Source organism: Amblyomma mixtum, chromosome 1, assembly GCF_055824585.1.
Source record: "Amblyomma mixtum isolate Tamu chromosome 1, ASM5582458v1, whole genome shotgun sequence".
NCBI classification, from domain to species: Eukaryota; Metazoa; Arthropoda; class Arachnida; order Ixodida; family Ixodidae; genus Amblyomma; species Amblyomma mixtum.
The window spans coordinates 29,484,828-29,499,453 of NC_143012.1; the positions used below are offsets into that span (position 1 = coordinate 29,484,828).

Below are 14,626 nucleotides of genomic sequence, written 5' to 3' on the forward strand. Positions count from 1 at the left end.
CACTGCTGAACATGCTACTCAACATGTCAATGACAACGCCATGCTTGAATGAGGTAAAAACCAAGACCAGCATTGCTGATACGACGCTTTTATTCGTAAATTACTCACGTCAGACTAGAGATCAGCATAAGCATGCAGGAAAATGGTTTATTTGTGCGTACAGAGGCAGAGGCAGATGAAAATGGGCTGCATTATTTAACACGACACTTCTGGAACCAAACCATGGTGACAACACACACTAGAGCTGTGCACGGGCCGCAAATTTCAGCCCGCGCCCGGCCCGAGCCCTACACTACTGACGGAGGCCCGGCCCGGCCCGACACTGAAGAAACCTAAGCCCGCCCGGGCCCGGCCCGAGTTAAGGCCCGGCCCGGACCCGGCCCGACCTGCAAAACTGAAATTGAAGTGACGATGAAACAGAAAGAGATAATTTAAGGAAAATCAGTTTATTTCAGTGTTTTTAAAATGCTCGGCTCTCATGGTCTAGATGAAAATTAGTGAGTATATGCAAACACGGTGCATGTAGAGAGTTATCACTCCAAGTTATTATGTAAAAACAACAAATCGTCCATTGATGACGGCTTGAGGCAAGTACGGCGCTCCTGCATAATGAACCCGGCAGCGCTGAAAATTCTCTCGCTGCTTGAACTGGTAGCCGGAATGGCTAACACTTTCTTGGCAAGAAGAGAAAGCTTTGAGTACGTCGCTGCTTTGCTTCTCAAAAACTGATAGCTCAAACTCTGAGCAAGGGGTCGACTCTGTGGCCAAGTACTCGCTCGCGAAGCCCGGCCGGCCCGTCGGAGACAAATATACCGTGGCCCGAGCCCGGCCCGGGCCCAGGTGAATGGACTTCCGCAAGGCCTGAGCCCGGCCCGCGGGCCGGGCCGGGTACGGGCTTTCGGGCCGGCCCGAGCCCGTGCACAGCTCTAACACACACTACATAATCTGCAATCAAGGCCACATCATGATTCAGGAAGTGGAAACAGCTTGATGACATGAGGCCATTCCTCGACAGGCCAAACGCCGTTTTCTTCAACATTGGGAGGGCTTGCTTTCCAATCCCACCTCTTTATGGGTTGGAACCAGTTGGAGCCATAGTTGGCCTCTATGTACTTCTGAGTCTCGCATGGAATCCGTAACTTGATGTCCAGAAACTCCGTCCAACAAAGCTTGAACTTTGGGAATGTGTACCTAGTAGAAAGTAAACAGTTAATTAACGCATTAAAGTAGAGGAGATAGGTAGTACACTCATTGATTTCAAACTACACTCTCAATTTTTTTCACTGTCCTGACAGAAAGTGTTTAGTATAGGTTTAGGTATCGCATCAGTATTGCAAGGCCAAAACACAACTCAATAAGTACATAAAGAAAGGAAGCAAAGCTACACATGGATGGCTACACATTTGTACAAAGAGCCATCCAATGATTCAGTGCAATGACGTAGCACTTGTGTTGAAAATTTTGACATTCGGACAAGTGGTAACAAACACAGTAAAGTGTAAGAGCAAACAGGTTGCTTGAACAAAATGATGAATATTTAAGTCATTGCATGACACACCTGCTGTCTAGTGCATTGTGTGGCAAGTGGTCAAGACAGACAAGTGGGCTAGTAATGATTTGGTGCATATTGCATTTTAAGAACAGTGCGGGAAAGTGTGGGCAAAGATGTGAATGAAAAAGGTGGGATAAGGTGCTAACATCAACAGGCACTGAAAGGTTGCATACCTCAGCCACTGTGGCAACCGTCTTGGGAACACCACCGTGCAAGATCAAGGATTATTAGCCGGTACACAAAAATGACACTCACTTGAACTTCTTTCCTGTCCTGGCTTGTGTCCCCCCATTCCAAACGTGATCATCTTCCTCGTAGAAGAAGAATATGTCCAGCTTCACGTCACGATCTCTGAAGGATAGCTCATAGCTGTCTTCAACCTAAAATGAAATGACTGCAATACTGAACACGAGCTATGGCCATATTTTAGGATAATCACTAATGACACTTTCTATCTCTTGCTTTTTCACCTCCACCAAATGTACAGCATGGGACAGATTTGAAAGGCTGTTTCATATCTAAATTTGGCCAAGAACATTGCAATGGGATTAATTTAGTCACTCGGATCAGTTGTGATATCAATTACAGCCTCATTGAAAGGTGACTGACTAATATGAAAGGCATCAGTAGGGCACTGCTCAATTTTCAGCTGTCAGCAGAGCAACAGTGACAGGTGCCCGCCCACAGACCCTTTTCACCGCATCTGGTTCACCTGCCTCAGCAAAGAAAAATATGATAAAGATGATAACATTAAATATTATCATTCAAAAATATTGTTCCTGGAGTGCAGTCTACCATACCTTTCCGAACAGGTGCGTGAGAGGGATGTCATGAGTTGAAAATGCAGAGATTATCTCAGGCTTGTAGTCCTTGATGAAGACTCCAATGTCAACATCAGTTGTGTAAGGAATAACGTCACACTGCCTGAAGAAGCCTGGTTGGATGAGGTAAACAAACAAAGCTGAGCATGTTACTGGGCACAATGCTTTTTCTACACAGCTGAACAACGTCTCGCCATGCACTGCTCCTCTCTTTTGCTGAAGAAAAAGCTACAAGCTCAAGACACTAGAACAATTCTGCGTAGCACTACATTACGTTAAAAATTAAACAGCAGCACAAGTGCTGTGCAAAAGAAGTGAATTGTAAAATGGCTTCTGCTGGAAAGGCACGTGCAACATTCCATCAGCAACACTGCAAATATCAAACATAACAAAGTACCATACCGCAGTTGAACTGCGTGCCTCATGTTAGTGAGTGCAACATGTTTCGCCATTGATGAAAAATGCTATCATTCACCAAAAATCTGCAAACCTGCATGCTACAATACTGCACTGAACAGTTTTGTCTCTCCTAACACTATTACCACTTGGAATAAATTGCCTCTCAGACTGAGGTGCGAATTCAGGCCACGCTGCCCCACTTTTTCTGCATACTATATCCTGTATTTTAATGCAATGGCACTAGAGCCCCCATGTTGGGCATATGGCGTCACACGGTGATCGAAGAACCAGATCGCACCGCACACTGGCAGGGCCTAACCCTTCAGCAGCAGAGGTTGCTCCATCTGGTGGGGAACGTTAATGATAATGCACACTCTACCGCATCAATTCCACTGATTGTCCATAATTTTTTGTAATAGCACTTGCATATGAATATTCAGTGCATATCCTTTGTAATAACATTACCTGGGTGCAGTAGGTACATATATGCTTAAATAAATAGCACACAACTTATTGCAAGGACCCACCGAGGCATGTTCCACTGCTGATCCAGAAAGGGACGTCGAGCTCTCCTAGCAGCTGCTTCACTTTCACAAGCAGCCGATGCACTTTGAGTCGAAAAAGCTCGGCTTCGGGGGTTTCGTCCCGACCGTGGACGGTGTGGAAGAGACGGGCACGTGTCGTGTTGCACTCGATGAACGGCTGCTCGTCAACAAACGTGTCAAACTGTGTCGGGGCAAAGGAGTGCATGCCTCCTCCTAGCTCGCATGGTAGGACTTCCACTCTGCAAAAATACATGACGGGAGAGAATATTTCATTGCTAATTAAGCTAGGCTTGCGAAGCTGACCAATGAAAACTGCCAGTGAGCAACAAATATGAAGGTCTTTTTGGACATGTGCATGCTTACTGTATTCTTTCATTGATTACGTACGTTTACAGTCAAACAGTGTTACTCAGCTACCAGAACAGTCTTTCAGGACCTTTAGCTATGCACGCTAAACACTCAGGAATGTGCTTTCAAAATTCCGCAAGTGCGCTTTCCCACATAACTATGTTGCCCCAAACAAGATGGCCGACTTCGCTATAAATGAACTACGTGGGCTACAGGACAGGCGCTAAAGGTGTGGATAGAATGTTAGAAACGTATTTTGGAAGAATCAAACAAAAAAAACAGTCTTTCTTGCTTTGTTTCAGCTGCAAACGCATGGTCAGCCATCTTGTTTGGGACAACATTGTTATGCGGGAAAGCGCACTTGCGGAATTTTGAATATCCCCTATAGGTTGCACCTCCAGGTACAGAGTTAAATAATAGCACGCATTAACACTTCCTAGAATATGCTAACAATGGTTGCAAGAGAAAAGAGGAAGAAAAAGCACACATCCACAGCTCACTACACCTTCTGTGTCAAGTTTTCTCAGTACTCTCTGTACCATGAGTTCTAGCTGCACAGCTGGTATGTGGAGTTTAAAGGGACTAACCACTGAATTTTCAAGCACCCAATATTTTTTTGCTGCGTAATGAAAAGCTTGTTCTCTATGGTGTTCGATTCTACAATGGTTTTGTCAGAAATGTTGTAAAGACTTTTACCGAGAATCTTTTGATCAGTGCATGCGCCCGTCTTTATTTATCCTGATGCTGGAAGCCATGATCAGCGATTGCATGTCACTGATTGAACATCAGCAACAGTGATGTACCAAAAAATAAAGCTCACCGACCAGACGGTATTCACTAGACATTTTTAGTAAAAAGTACCGCCCATTTCAGTTTACCCACCCAAAACTGTTACTGCACAGTGACGTACACCTTGTCGAGAAAGCTTTAGTGAACCGCGGTTACCACTCCATCCATGAAATGCAAAAGATATTCTGCCATCTAGTGACAAAACCTAAAAGCACATCACCAGCAATGTGAAGGAAGCGTTGCTTTTCATCGTACAGTGCACTGGAGAGAGAGTAAACCGTAATAAAACAACATGAACATGCTCAAAAGAACAAAAAAAAAACACTGTGGACTTCAAACAAATTAGCGATAATTCCCAGAGATGTGGTCAGGAGGTGGGATTTACTGTTAATGGCAGGTTACACCGAGAGGTGGCATGGCAATTTGTTTTATGAAATTTCTGATGCAAAGATAAAATTATAACTGCTTGTTTCTTGCATACAGTAGAATGTTGATGATGCAAATACGATTGATATGAATTTTGCAATGATAAGAGTTCATAAATTTCCCTGGCCTGAGAGCACTGTGCACAACGTGCACAATTCTGGATGTTCCGAACTCTCTCGTGCAACTACGGATGATACGAACATGTAGAGCCATGGCCGCACCCTCGAGCATTAGGCGCTCTCCGTACATCACCAACGCTGCAATCGCTAACCGTGCAGTACGCACCGTAAGCTGTGAGGGGCGGTGCACAACCCACATCGCCGCCGACACGATTGCCAGTTGCGTCGAGCGCTGCACGAGTAGTGAGCTATGGTCTCATGGCCGTGAATAAATCCTGTCGTCTGTAAATGGATGTATGTGAATGCAATTTCTATGCTTCTATATTCGAATTTTGTTTGTTTGGATGACACAAAATTTTGGATGATAAAAAAAAGGGCGTGAGATTCGTATCATCGAGATTCTACTGTATTGGAGTGCTCAATCCTTACAATGTAAGGCAAGATCTTTTTATTTCCACTATAATCTCGTGACACATTTAACGTCTCTATAACATCCCAGAAGCTACATGTGGGCTATGACAGAAGTCGTAATGGAGGGCTCAGCATTGATTTCGACCATCTAGGGTTTTTTAGCATACAATGACAACACATAGCACATGGATATTTTTGCCCTTGCCTGCATCAAAATGCGGTTGATAAGGCTGCGAAACGAACCTGCAACCTCCGGCTTGGCAGTCAAACGCCAGCAAAACCACTAAGCTATCATGGTACGTCTAAGTTGCACAACCTGCCTGGACTTTAAATAAAATATACAAAGCAGAGATATGAGGTAGTATCTTCCTATCATGTATTTGGCCTTCACCTCCAGCAAGCTCCTTTAAGGGGCACATTAGTGCAGGAAACGAAGTGTAATTAACAGCAACATTCGTGAACATTATCAAAGTCTGTATCCTAGCTCTGCAGACAGGGCTACAACCAGATTTGCAGCTAGCATGAGCTCAAAGCACGCTTTAGCCACTACTGCACTCTAAACACTCACTTGTCGTATGCGCCGTCACTCTTGAGAAACTGCAGGCTACTGGCAGACTTGACGAGCCTGTTAAATGAGACATTCTCAGTCCTGTTGGCATCTTCATCTAGTGCTGCTGCCGCGTGCCACCAGAAGTTCCCGGGTCGCTCGTGAAAGACGACAACGTGAAGGGCGTTCTGCTTCTGAGAGATGAGGTAGTGGGTGGGGATGTGCACCTCCAAGCCATGGGCCAGAACTTTTGGGTTGGGGATGCTCAGCTTGGATGTGTGGTAACCAGCATGAGACAGCAGGCTCAGGAAGTCATGCTCCTGTCAAGACCAAGCGAGGAAGGTGCAATGCGAATAAGTCACTGTGCCGAGAATTGCTAACAAGCCAGTTTCAGGCGCTTTAAAGGGCAACTGCACCACTTTTTGAGAATTTCGTGATATTCAAGGATTAAAATCAATATAGGCTGTAGGCAAAGCATGCCACGTGTGTTTGCACTCACATTCAAAATAGTGAAATAATCGACGAATGAATTTTGCGCTTCTCCTCAATGCATAGGAGGAGTGCGGGGAAGTTCAATGTGACGTCATGGAAAGTATGATTTCAAATTACCCCTTTCATCAGCCACACCCTGCATTGCCTCATTTGGGCACTGTAAAACAATGCTAGGAAGGATTTGCCTTCGGTGGCATTTTTTTCCCTTCAAAGCAGGCGTTTATGAGTTAGAAATATAATGACACCTTCGATGACGTCATCATGCACCCCGCACTTGGCGTTTTGCACTGCGGAGAAGCTTGAAGGGCACTGCGATTTTAATCGGCGATTACGTCACTGTTTCAAACGCTAACCCAAAAAGATTTTGCACGCTTTACCTGCAAGTTTCACACATTCGACCCTTGTAAGCTTGTTGATTTCTAAAACATATGCAGTTTCCCTCTAAAGAAACACCGAGGTAAAATTAAAGTTGGCCCACATCAATAGATTCCTGCATTCTAATGAAAAATAACTGCTTTCACTAAAAAACTGAGCTTTTACCACCTTTTATGAAAGCGGCAAACAATATATTTGTACAAAGAACAAAAATTGGGTGCCCACTTGGTGTACGGTTCGGCAATCAAGGAAATAAATTACGCATCTAGAACATAACACGGCCTTGCCACTCTCCTTTCGAGCAGCCAAGAAGAAAAGGCTGTGTCCAAAATTTTTATGAAACTGTGAGACTTTTTTCTCCCGGTAATTTTTTGACATGAGGGCAGCTTTGTGAGCGATTACTCAAAGAAAGACAAGACTGGCAAATCTGCAATACTGAAATAACGAAAACCTTCATTCCATGCGTATGGGGAATCCCCCAAGATGCATTAGATGCTGTTATACTTTCAGTGAGCAGCTATTCTTTTAACGAAAAATTTTTTATTGCCATTTATAGTTTGGTAAAAGCATAATATGGTTAAGAAAGCCCTACAAGAAAAACAAAGCTTTGTGACAAAGCCTGCTATGTTGATTAGGCGTTAATGGCACAAGGCGCAACAATGGCACAAGGATTGAGGCGAGACAAAAGACCCTTATTTTCTAAGCCTTTCACCTATGAGAAGCAAAGCACTAGGTTACGAGAAAACTTGTATCCATTTAAAAACCAGTGGGTATCCAGCCCTACTGGGAACAATAAACAACACACCTCTCACTAACGAGACAGAAGCACTTAAAAATGAAGAGCTCCAACACTGTGGGATCTAATAGTGCCAGAAACTGAAACTCAGGCACATTCCAAAATCAGCCTATGATATGAACACCTTTATATTTTCAGGCACCTATAAAGCACCAGAAGTGCTCAAGTGAGAGCAGTTCCCCAAATTTAGGTGCTCTGCAGTCCATTTCTCAGGCAACCAGTAATGAACATAATTCACATGTTTCGCAATTCAAAATATCTGAAATAGGAAAGTGCAGAGAGTAACATGTAATTCAGTAGAGAAGTCACGTTGGCAAATGGGCTTAAAAGATGTAGAATGACAAATCATATCATCCGTTACACATTTTAGGTCATGCTGAAAAGGAGCCACTATTGTAGGAGAGCCTCAATTCTCACTCAAGGCAACCATAAAAATTGTCACTGCCATCACAAAGCAGTGGAAGAGGTCAGGGTTTTTATTGCTCTTATTTTTGATAAATGGAATCAGTCAAACATTTTTGCAAACAAGCACTGAAGCAGGACAGAGATACTCAAGTTGCTTTCATGCAGCTTTTACAGGTTCTGTACTTGTTCTTGGCAGTAAACTCAAGTTGAAACATTTTGCATGCCACAGCTGCCATGTTTTTTCCACTGCTTCTACAATCATTTTCAGCCGTAATGCTAGCATGCAGTGAAAGACCTGTGCTGGCCACTGCTGGTTCTTGTTGACCCTGTGTCTCTGGTGTTGTTTTGTACCTCAGTTGACCTCACATTTTCATCGATCTCTGGATGATCTAGAAAGCTGGTACACGCACACAAAAGGAAATATATGCTGACGAAAAAATCCAACCAACCTTTTGAGTGGCAAACTGTCCCAGTGAGCCAAACTGCACAAAACCGCGCCCATGGGGAAGGTCGAAACAAGAAGGCCGTTCAGAAGGGGTGGGCTTGTCTGCGAGGCACTGCAGGATGCCCGCATCCAAGATGAACAGTGGGAAGTTGGTCTGGCTTGCTGCATCTGCCACATCTCTAATCAGGCTCTGGAAAAGTGCGTACAAAATGAATTTCACAATGGTGTGAGAGAGGGATCAATGTGCTCCAAAGATCGATACACGGGCTATGTTTGCAGTGTCCAAGCTAGGAAATGAACCTATGAGCTCATAATCAGTAGCAGAACACCACAGCCATTCAGCTACCATGGTAAGCATGCACACCGCACCGATCAATCTATTAAATATCTACAAGCACAGATCATTGACTTACCCATGTAGGGCTGAAGTGCTGAACGGAATCCTTTTCCTGCAATAATCAGGCAAAACAGCACTATCATCGAAAGGTCTGACACCCACCACAGCACATAACAAAGAAAAAATGAAACCCAGACCACACAATACGCCAAAAAATTTGATAGCAGAAACACCTAATCAAAATGAACGCACTCTAAATACAAGGGCAACAAAAGTGTTACGTCCTTTATTGCTGGTGGCAGGGTACAGACTGGCGGGGAAGCCGCCAACACGTGACACATGGTAGCTCAGGGTTGCTTGGCCCTAAAGATTGTCCCGCTATAACACTCCTCCCCCCTACGTCACGAAGTCCTTCAGATACGCAGGGCGGCTGCGTTGGCGCTGTGGTCGCTGGACTTGAAGGGAAGCACTCGCTTCACGGTCCTCACCACAGGAAGCAGATTCGGTACTGGGCGCTGCAGCCTCCTCCAGTCTTTCTCCTTGGTCCCGTCTTCCAGGGTCCTCTAGGCTTGAAGGAATGCCAAGCCCGGAACACCCTGCCGGGGAAGCAACCAGCGGTTCCTCCTCTTCACACATCCCAGAAGCGAAACTGTCCAATGCGTAGCTGGCAGAACGACTTCTGAGTTGGTCAACATGACGTCTCCATCGACGACCGTCCTTGGTGACGACCAAGTACGACACTGGTCCTGTGACAGCATCCACAATGCCCGGCAACCACTTGGGCCCATAGAGATAGTTGCGCACAAACACCCGATCCCCCACATCAAACAGTCGCACTGCCTGGCTACGGCGCTGCATCACCTGCTCTTGTTTCTGCTGCACACTGGACTGCAGGTCAGGATGCAGACGCTCTAACACAGTTGAAAGTTTCCTGCCCATTAGCAATTCGGCCGGGCTCTTGCCTGTTGTAGCATGAGGCAGGATATGCTGGGTCATTAAAAACCTAGCCAGACGTGTGTCGATATCGCCTCCAACCATTCGCTTGAGTACTCCCTTGGTTTCGCGCACCATGCGTTCTGCTTGACCATTCGAAGAAGGGTGATATGGGGCAACGGTCACATGTCGGATTTGATTCCGGCACATGAAGTCTCTGAACTCCTCCGAACAAAAGGCAGTGCCGTTATCAGAAACAACAGTTTCTGGAATGCCATGGGTAGCAAAAAGGAAACGAAGCTTCGCACAAACTGTAGCTGTCGACATGGAATTCATCCGGCACACTTCCAACCACTTTGAGTGAGAGTCCACCACAATGAGGAAAACTTTGCCTTGGAAGGGCCCAGCAAAATCGATGTGTAGTCTTGTCCAAGGACGCTTGGTGAATTCCCAAGGGTGAATCTTTGCAGCTGCTGGCGCAGACCTGGATTCCTGACAACGTGCACAGTCTCTCACCTTCTGCTCAACATCTCTGTCGATTCCTGGCCACCACACGGCTCCTCTGGCAAGCCCCTTCATCTTGACAATTCCTGGATGAGCTGTGTGAAGAATGTCCATGACATACGGTCGAGCTGGCTCTGGAATGACCACACGACTGCCCCACAGCAAACAACCTTGGTACACCGACAGTTCATGCTTGCGGCTCACAAACGCTGCAAACTCTTCTGGCAGCTTACCCTCTGGCCACCCATGCTGCACCCAATTGCAGACTCTAGCCAACAGCTTATCCCTTGACGTGAATCTTGCCACCTTCCTAGAGTTCCATGCTACTTCCGGCGCCATTTCCAGCATCCCTACTTCCCAAAGACGCTGCTCCTCTTCCTCTGCCCTACTGGCTCTCAGTGGTAAACGACTGAATGCATCAGCATTGGAAAGCTTCTCCGCTGGTCGATACTCAATTTCATAGTCATAAGCCGATAACATGAGGGTCCAACGCAGCATCCGTGGTGATAGCACCTGGGGAATGGGCTTGGCATGGTGCAACAGTCCTAAGAGGGGTTTGTGGTCTGTCACAATTTTGAAATGTCTCCCATATAGAAACTGATGATACTTCTTTATGCCAAAGCCGATGGCGAGCGCTTCTCGGTCTGTCTGGGCATAATTCCGTTCTGCCGCACTCATAGTTCTCGACGCATATGCAACCGGTCTCTCGCTGCCATCTTCGCACACATGACTCAACACAGCACCCAGTCCGTACGGGGATGCGTCACAGGCCAGCACTAGGGGCTTGTTGACATCATAGTGCACCAGAACATGTGATGACTGTAGCAGATCTTTCGCCTGGCGAAATGCTTCCGCCTCAGCTTCCATCCAACGCCACTCGCGACCCTTGTCCAACAGCCGGTACAGTGGCTCCAAGGCATGAGCTGCTCCTTTAAGAAACTTGTTGTAAAAGTTCAGAGCTCCTAAAAAGGCTTGAAGTTCCTTTTTGCATGTCGGCTCTGGGGCCTTGTGAATAGCACGCACCTTGTCTTCTGTCGGCTGCACACCTGCAGAGTTCACACGGAATCCCAAGTAACACACTTCCTCAACACCAAATTGACATTTGTCAAACTTTAGTCGCAGACCGTCTTCATGAATTCTTTTGAGCACTTCTTGTAAACGAGCATTGTGCTGCACCTCATCCTTTCCACCGATCAAGATGTCATCCAAGAACACAAGAACACCATCAATTCCATGCAACAGTTCTTCCATGTACCTCTGAAAGATAGCCACTGCCACTGCCACGCCAAATTGAAGACGGGTTACGCGGAACAGTCCCCGATGTGTTGTAACCGTCAACAAGTCAGCTGTTTCTTCATCAACAGTCTTCTGTTGATACGCCTGTCCAAGGTCTAGCCTTGAAAACTTCGAGCAACCTGCCAGCCTGGCAAACAGCTGCTCCGGTGTCGGCAGGGGATACGTCTCCCACTGCACTACACGATTGACTGTGCTCTTGTAGTCCCCACAGATCCTTATCGATCCATCTTTTTTGACAACTGGAACGACAGGTGTTGCCCACTTCGAGTGCCGCACAGGCTGGAAAATGCCTTGGCTCACCAACTTGTCCAGTGCTTCGTCCACCTTCGGTCTCAATGCAAACGGTACTTGTCGTGGCTTCAGAAATCGCGGCGGAGCTGCCGGGTTCACCTCTATGCGTACAGGAGGCCCTTTACTTGTCCCAAGTCCAGGCTCAAAGACTGAAGAATACTTCTTGAGCAAGGCTGTTGTTCCCCTACTGCCAGTTCGACTCGGCTCGTACACACTGTGAACACCACTCAGACTTATTCCCAAAGACTTGAACCAGTCCCGACCGAGAAGTCCGATACTAGCACCCTTAACCACCACCAATCGCAGGCGATGCTCCTGCCCCTTGAATTCCACCTTCACGGTCAGTTCACCCAACACTCGTAGTTCCTTGTTATTGTAAGCTCGGAGATGAAGAGTACTTGGGCGCAACGCCCTTTTCGATATTCGCAGCTTCTGCATAGTCCGGTCGTTGATGACTGAACACACTGCACCAGAGTCCACCTCCATCTCTAGGGGACTTCCGTTGACGCGCACTTCCACTCTCACGGCTGGCTCTTCACCAGACAGCACGAACACGTCGTAAACGTCCGACGCAGCATTCTTGTGACGGCCTCCACTGGCCCGTTTTTTGTTCTGAGAGTTGGGTTCAGCCGAAGCGCGAGCTGCCGCCTTCCTCCTGCATGCTCTCACTATGTGCCCTCGTTGCTTGCAGAAGTGGCACTGCATATTCATGAATGGGCAACTGCTTGGCGAATGCGCACCCTTGCAGCGGAAACATACGCTTGTGCTTCCAGGCGAACCAGCCTGCTTATGGGTACCCTCCTTGGCTGTCACTGGCGCAGAGACCTTCGCAACACACGGGTCGAAACGCTGCCCGCTCACGCTGCCAACTTCACACGATGCGGCACTGCCGCGAATTTGCTCGGTCTGTCGCTGCGCAGATTCCATTGCAATGGCTTTCTCCCGAGCTGTAGCAAACGTAAGCTCCGGCTCCGCCAGCAACCGACGCTGAAGGGTCTCGCTTCGCACCCCGCACACTAGCCGGTCGCGCAACATGTCATCGAGCGACGCACCGAAATCGCAGTGTTCCGAGAGACGTCGCAATTCTGCGATGTAGTCGGCAATTGACTCACCGGGCTGCTGTTGACGTGTGCCAAACTTGAAACGCTGTACTGTCACCGACGGTCGCGGCGAGAAGTGGTTTGAGAGACGCCTGACGATCTCATCGTAGGCCACGGCCGACGGCGCATCCGGAGAACAAAGGGAGCGAACGATGGCATACGTTGCTGGGCCGCAAACGCTGCAGAGCGTTGCTCGCTTCTTCTCGTTACCGTCGATGTCGTTTGCTTGAAAGAAAAATTCGAGGCGCTCCAAATACAAGGGCCAAGACGTCGCCTCTGTTGGAACGAATTCCCCAATCGTGCCCAGCGCAGTTGCCATTTTTACCTCGTCGCCAATTATATGTTACGTCCTTTATTGCTGGTGGCAGGGTACAGACTGGCGGGGAAGCCGCCAACACGTGACACATGGTAGCTCAGGGTTGCTTGGCCCTAAAGATTGTCCCGCTATAACAAAAAGAGTATATGAAACAAGCTCTCATCTGACAAGTGAGTAGGGTTTACTCTGAGAGTGACCGAATGAGATGCCATTAGTGATTTACATTTACGCTATAAACAGTGGATGTTTTTGAACTGAAACAACGAATAGCTCCAAGGTGACATCTGCTTGTGTTACACCTGATTAGTTGCACCTAAGTACAACACATGGTGAGTGGTTTGATCTGTGTGAATTTACATAAACCACCCACTCCAGCTCTGTAGTTACTACATCAACTGATTATTTGCTTCCATGCAGGCTTCACATAATCCAAACAGAACAAGAACGACAGCGGCACGTTGGCTGGTTCAAGTAAAATGCAAGAATATAAGGAATATTTTTTTTTTCTACCTCATAAGCAGTGCAGTTTTCCAGTAAACCAGCAAACCTCCCTACCTCTATGCTGCAAATCCATGCTCAAATTATCGGTCCAGTCAACACAGAAACCATTTGGTAATCAAGTACGTCGATTTTCTTCGCGTTACAAGCTACAATGTCGCGCGGTCCTCACTATAAACGACACCAGTGAAATTTTTACCTGCTTAAAGATGTACTGAAGGACAACCGACTGAACGGCGAGCAAGACAGCACCGCAGGCAAGCAAACAAACGAGTCTGAGAGCATTTCTTCTCATGCAGCACGCCGTTACCAGGATGTGCTCACGTCAAGCGGGCTGCACTGCACATCAACACCGCACTTGGTTTCAGCTGTCTTGTATTCTGAGCACCAAGTGCTGTCAGCTGGCTTACTTTTCCGAATTCAGGTTTGGAAAGCACTCATGGGTGGCGTTCATATCTCGTCACCAACAAAACAAGCTTCTCTCACAACTCGCGATCAAAGCGATCGCACACATGCCGATCAATGAGAGCTCAAACTGGATTGCGTTGGATGATGTCGGATTTAACACCTGCAGCTACGAAACTGAAACCAAAACTCGCATTTTTGTTTCTACGACGTCTCACAGAGTTTGGTGACCTCAAAGCCCGCCAAAGTCAACCGTTGCCGTAACACATTGAAATTGACTACGGTGCTAGGAATATCAGGAGGAACTACTGAGCTGTAGACTTTCACAGATCGTGTTCCTCCGCCAAGCCTGCTATCGTCCACTCCTTTTGGCCCTTCCAGAACAACGCTACGAGTGGTATCACTACCCTCAACTTGCGGTAAGAGCACTGTGGAAGGATGCGAGTTAAACATGGAGGTAAAAAAACTAGGAGGGA

At 47.0% G+C, this 14,626-nt stretch overlaps 1 protein-coding gene across 1 annotated transcript; it reads right to left on the reverse strand.

Moving 5' to 3' along the window:
* Window positions 1–127: 127 nt before the first annotated feature.
* Window positions 128–14,274, reverse strand: LOC149365915 (ribitol-5-phosphate transferase FKTN-like). Its single transcript, XM_089547224.1, has 8 exons — window positions 13,945–14,274; window positions 8,884–8,919; window positions 8,475–8,660; window positions 5,979–6,277; window positions 3,300–3,556; window positions 2,353–2,486; window positions 1,808–1,932; window positions 128–1,191 (listed from the first exon to the last, which is right to left on the reverse strand). The coding sequence occupies exons 1-8, from the start codon at window positions 14,038–14,040 to the stop codon at window positions 963–965; spliced, it is 1,362 nt and encodes a 453-aa protein (XP_089403350.1). The 5' UTR covers window positions 14,041–14,274; the 3' UTR covers window positions 128–962.
* Between the last annotated feature and the right edge of the window lie 352 nt (window positions 14,275–14,626).

Excerpts from the sequence above, each read along its gene's own strand:
- LOC149365915 (XM_089547224.1), bottom strand. The coding sequence starts at position 14,040 with ATGAGAAGAAATGCTCTCAGACTCGTTTGTTTGCTTGCCTGCGGTGCT. Across the intron at positions 8,661-8,883 it reads AGCACTTCAGCCCTACATGG|AGCCTGATTAGAGATGTGGC; the intron begins GTAAGTCAATGA and ends GCACTTTTCCAG. Across the intron at positions 1,192-1,807 it reads AGGACAGGAAAGAAGTTCAA|GTACACATTCCCAAAGTTCA; the intron begins GTGAGTGTCATT and ends ACTTTCTACTAG.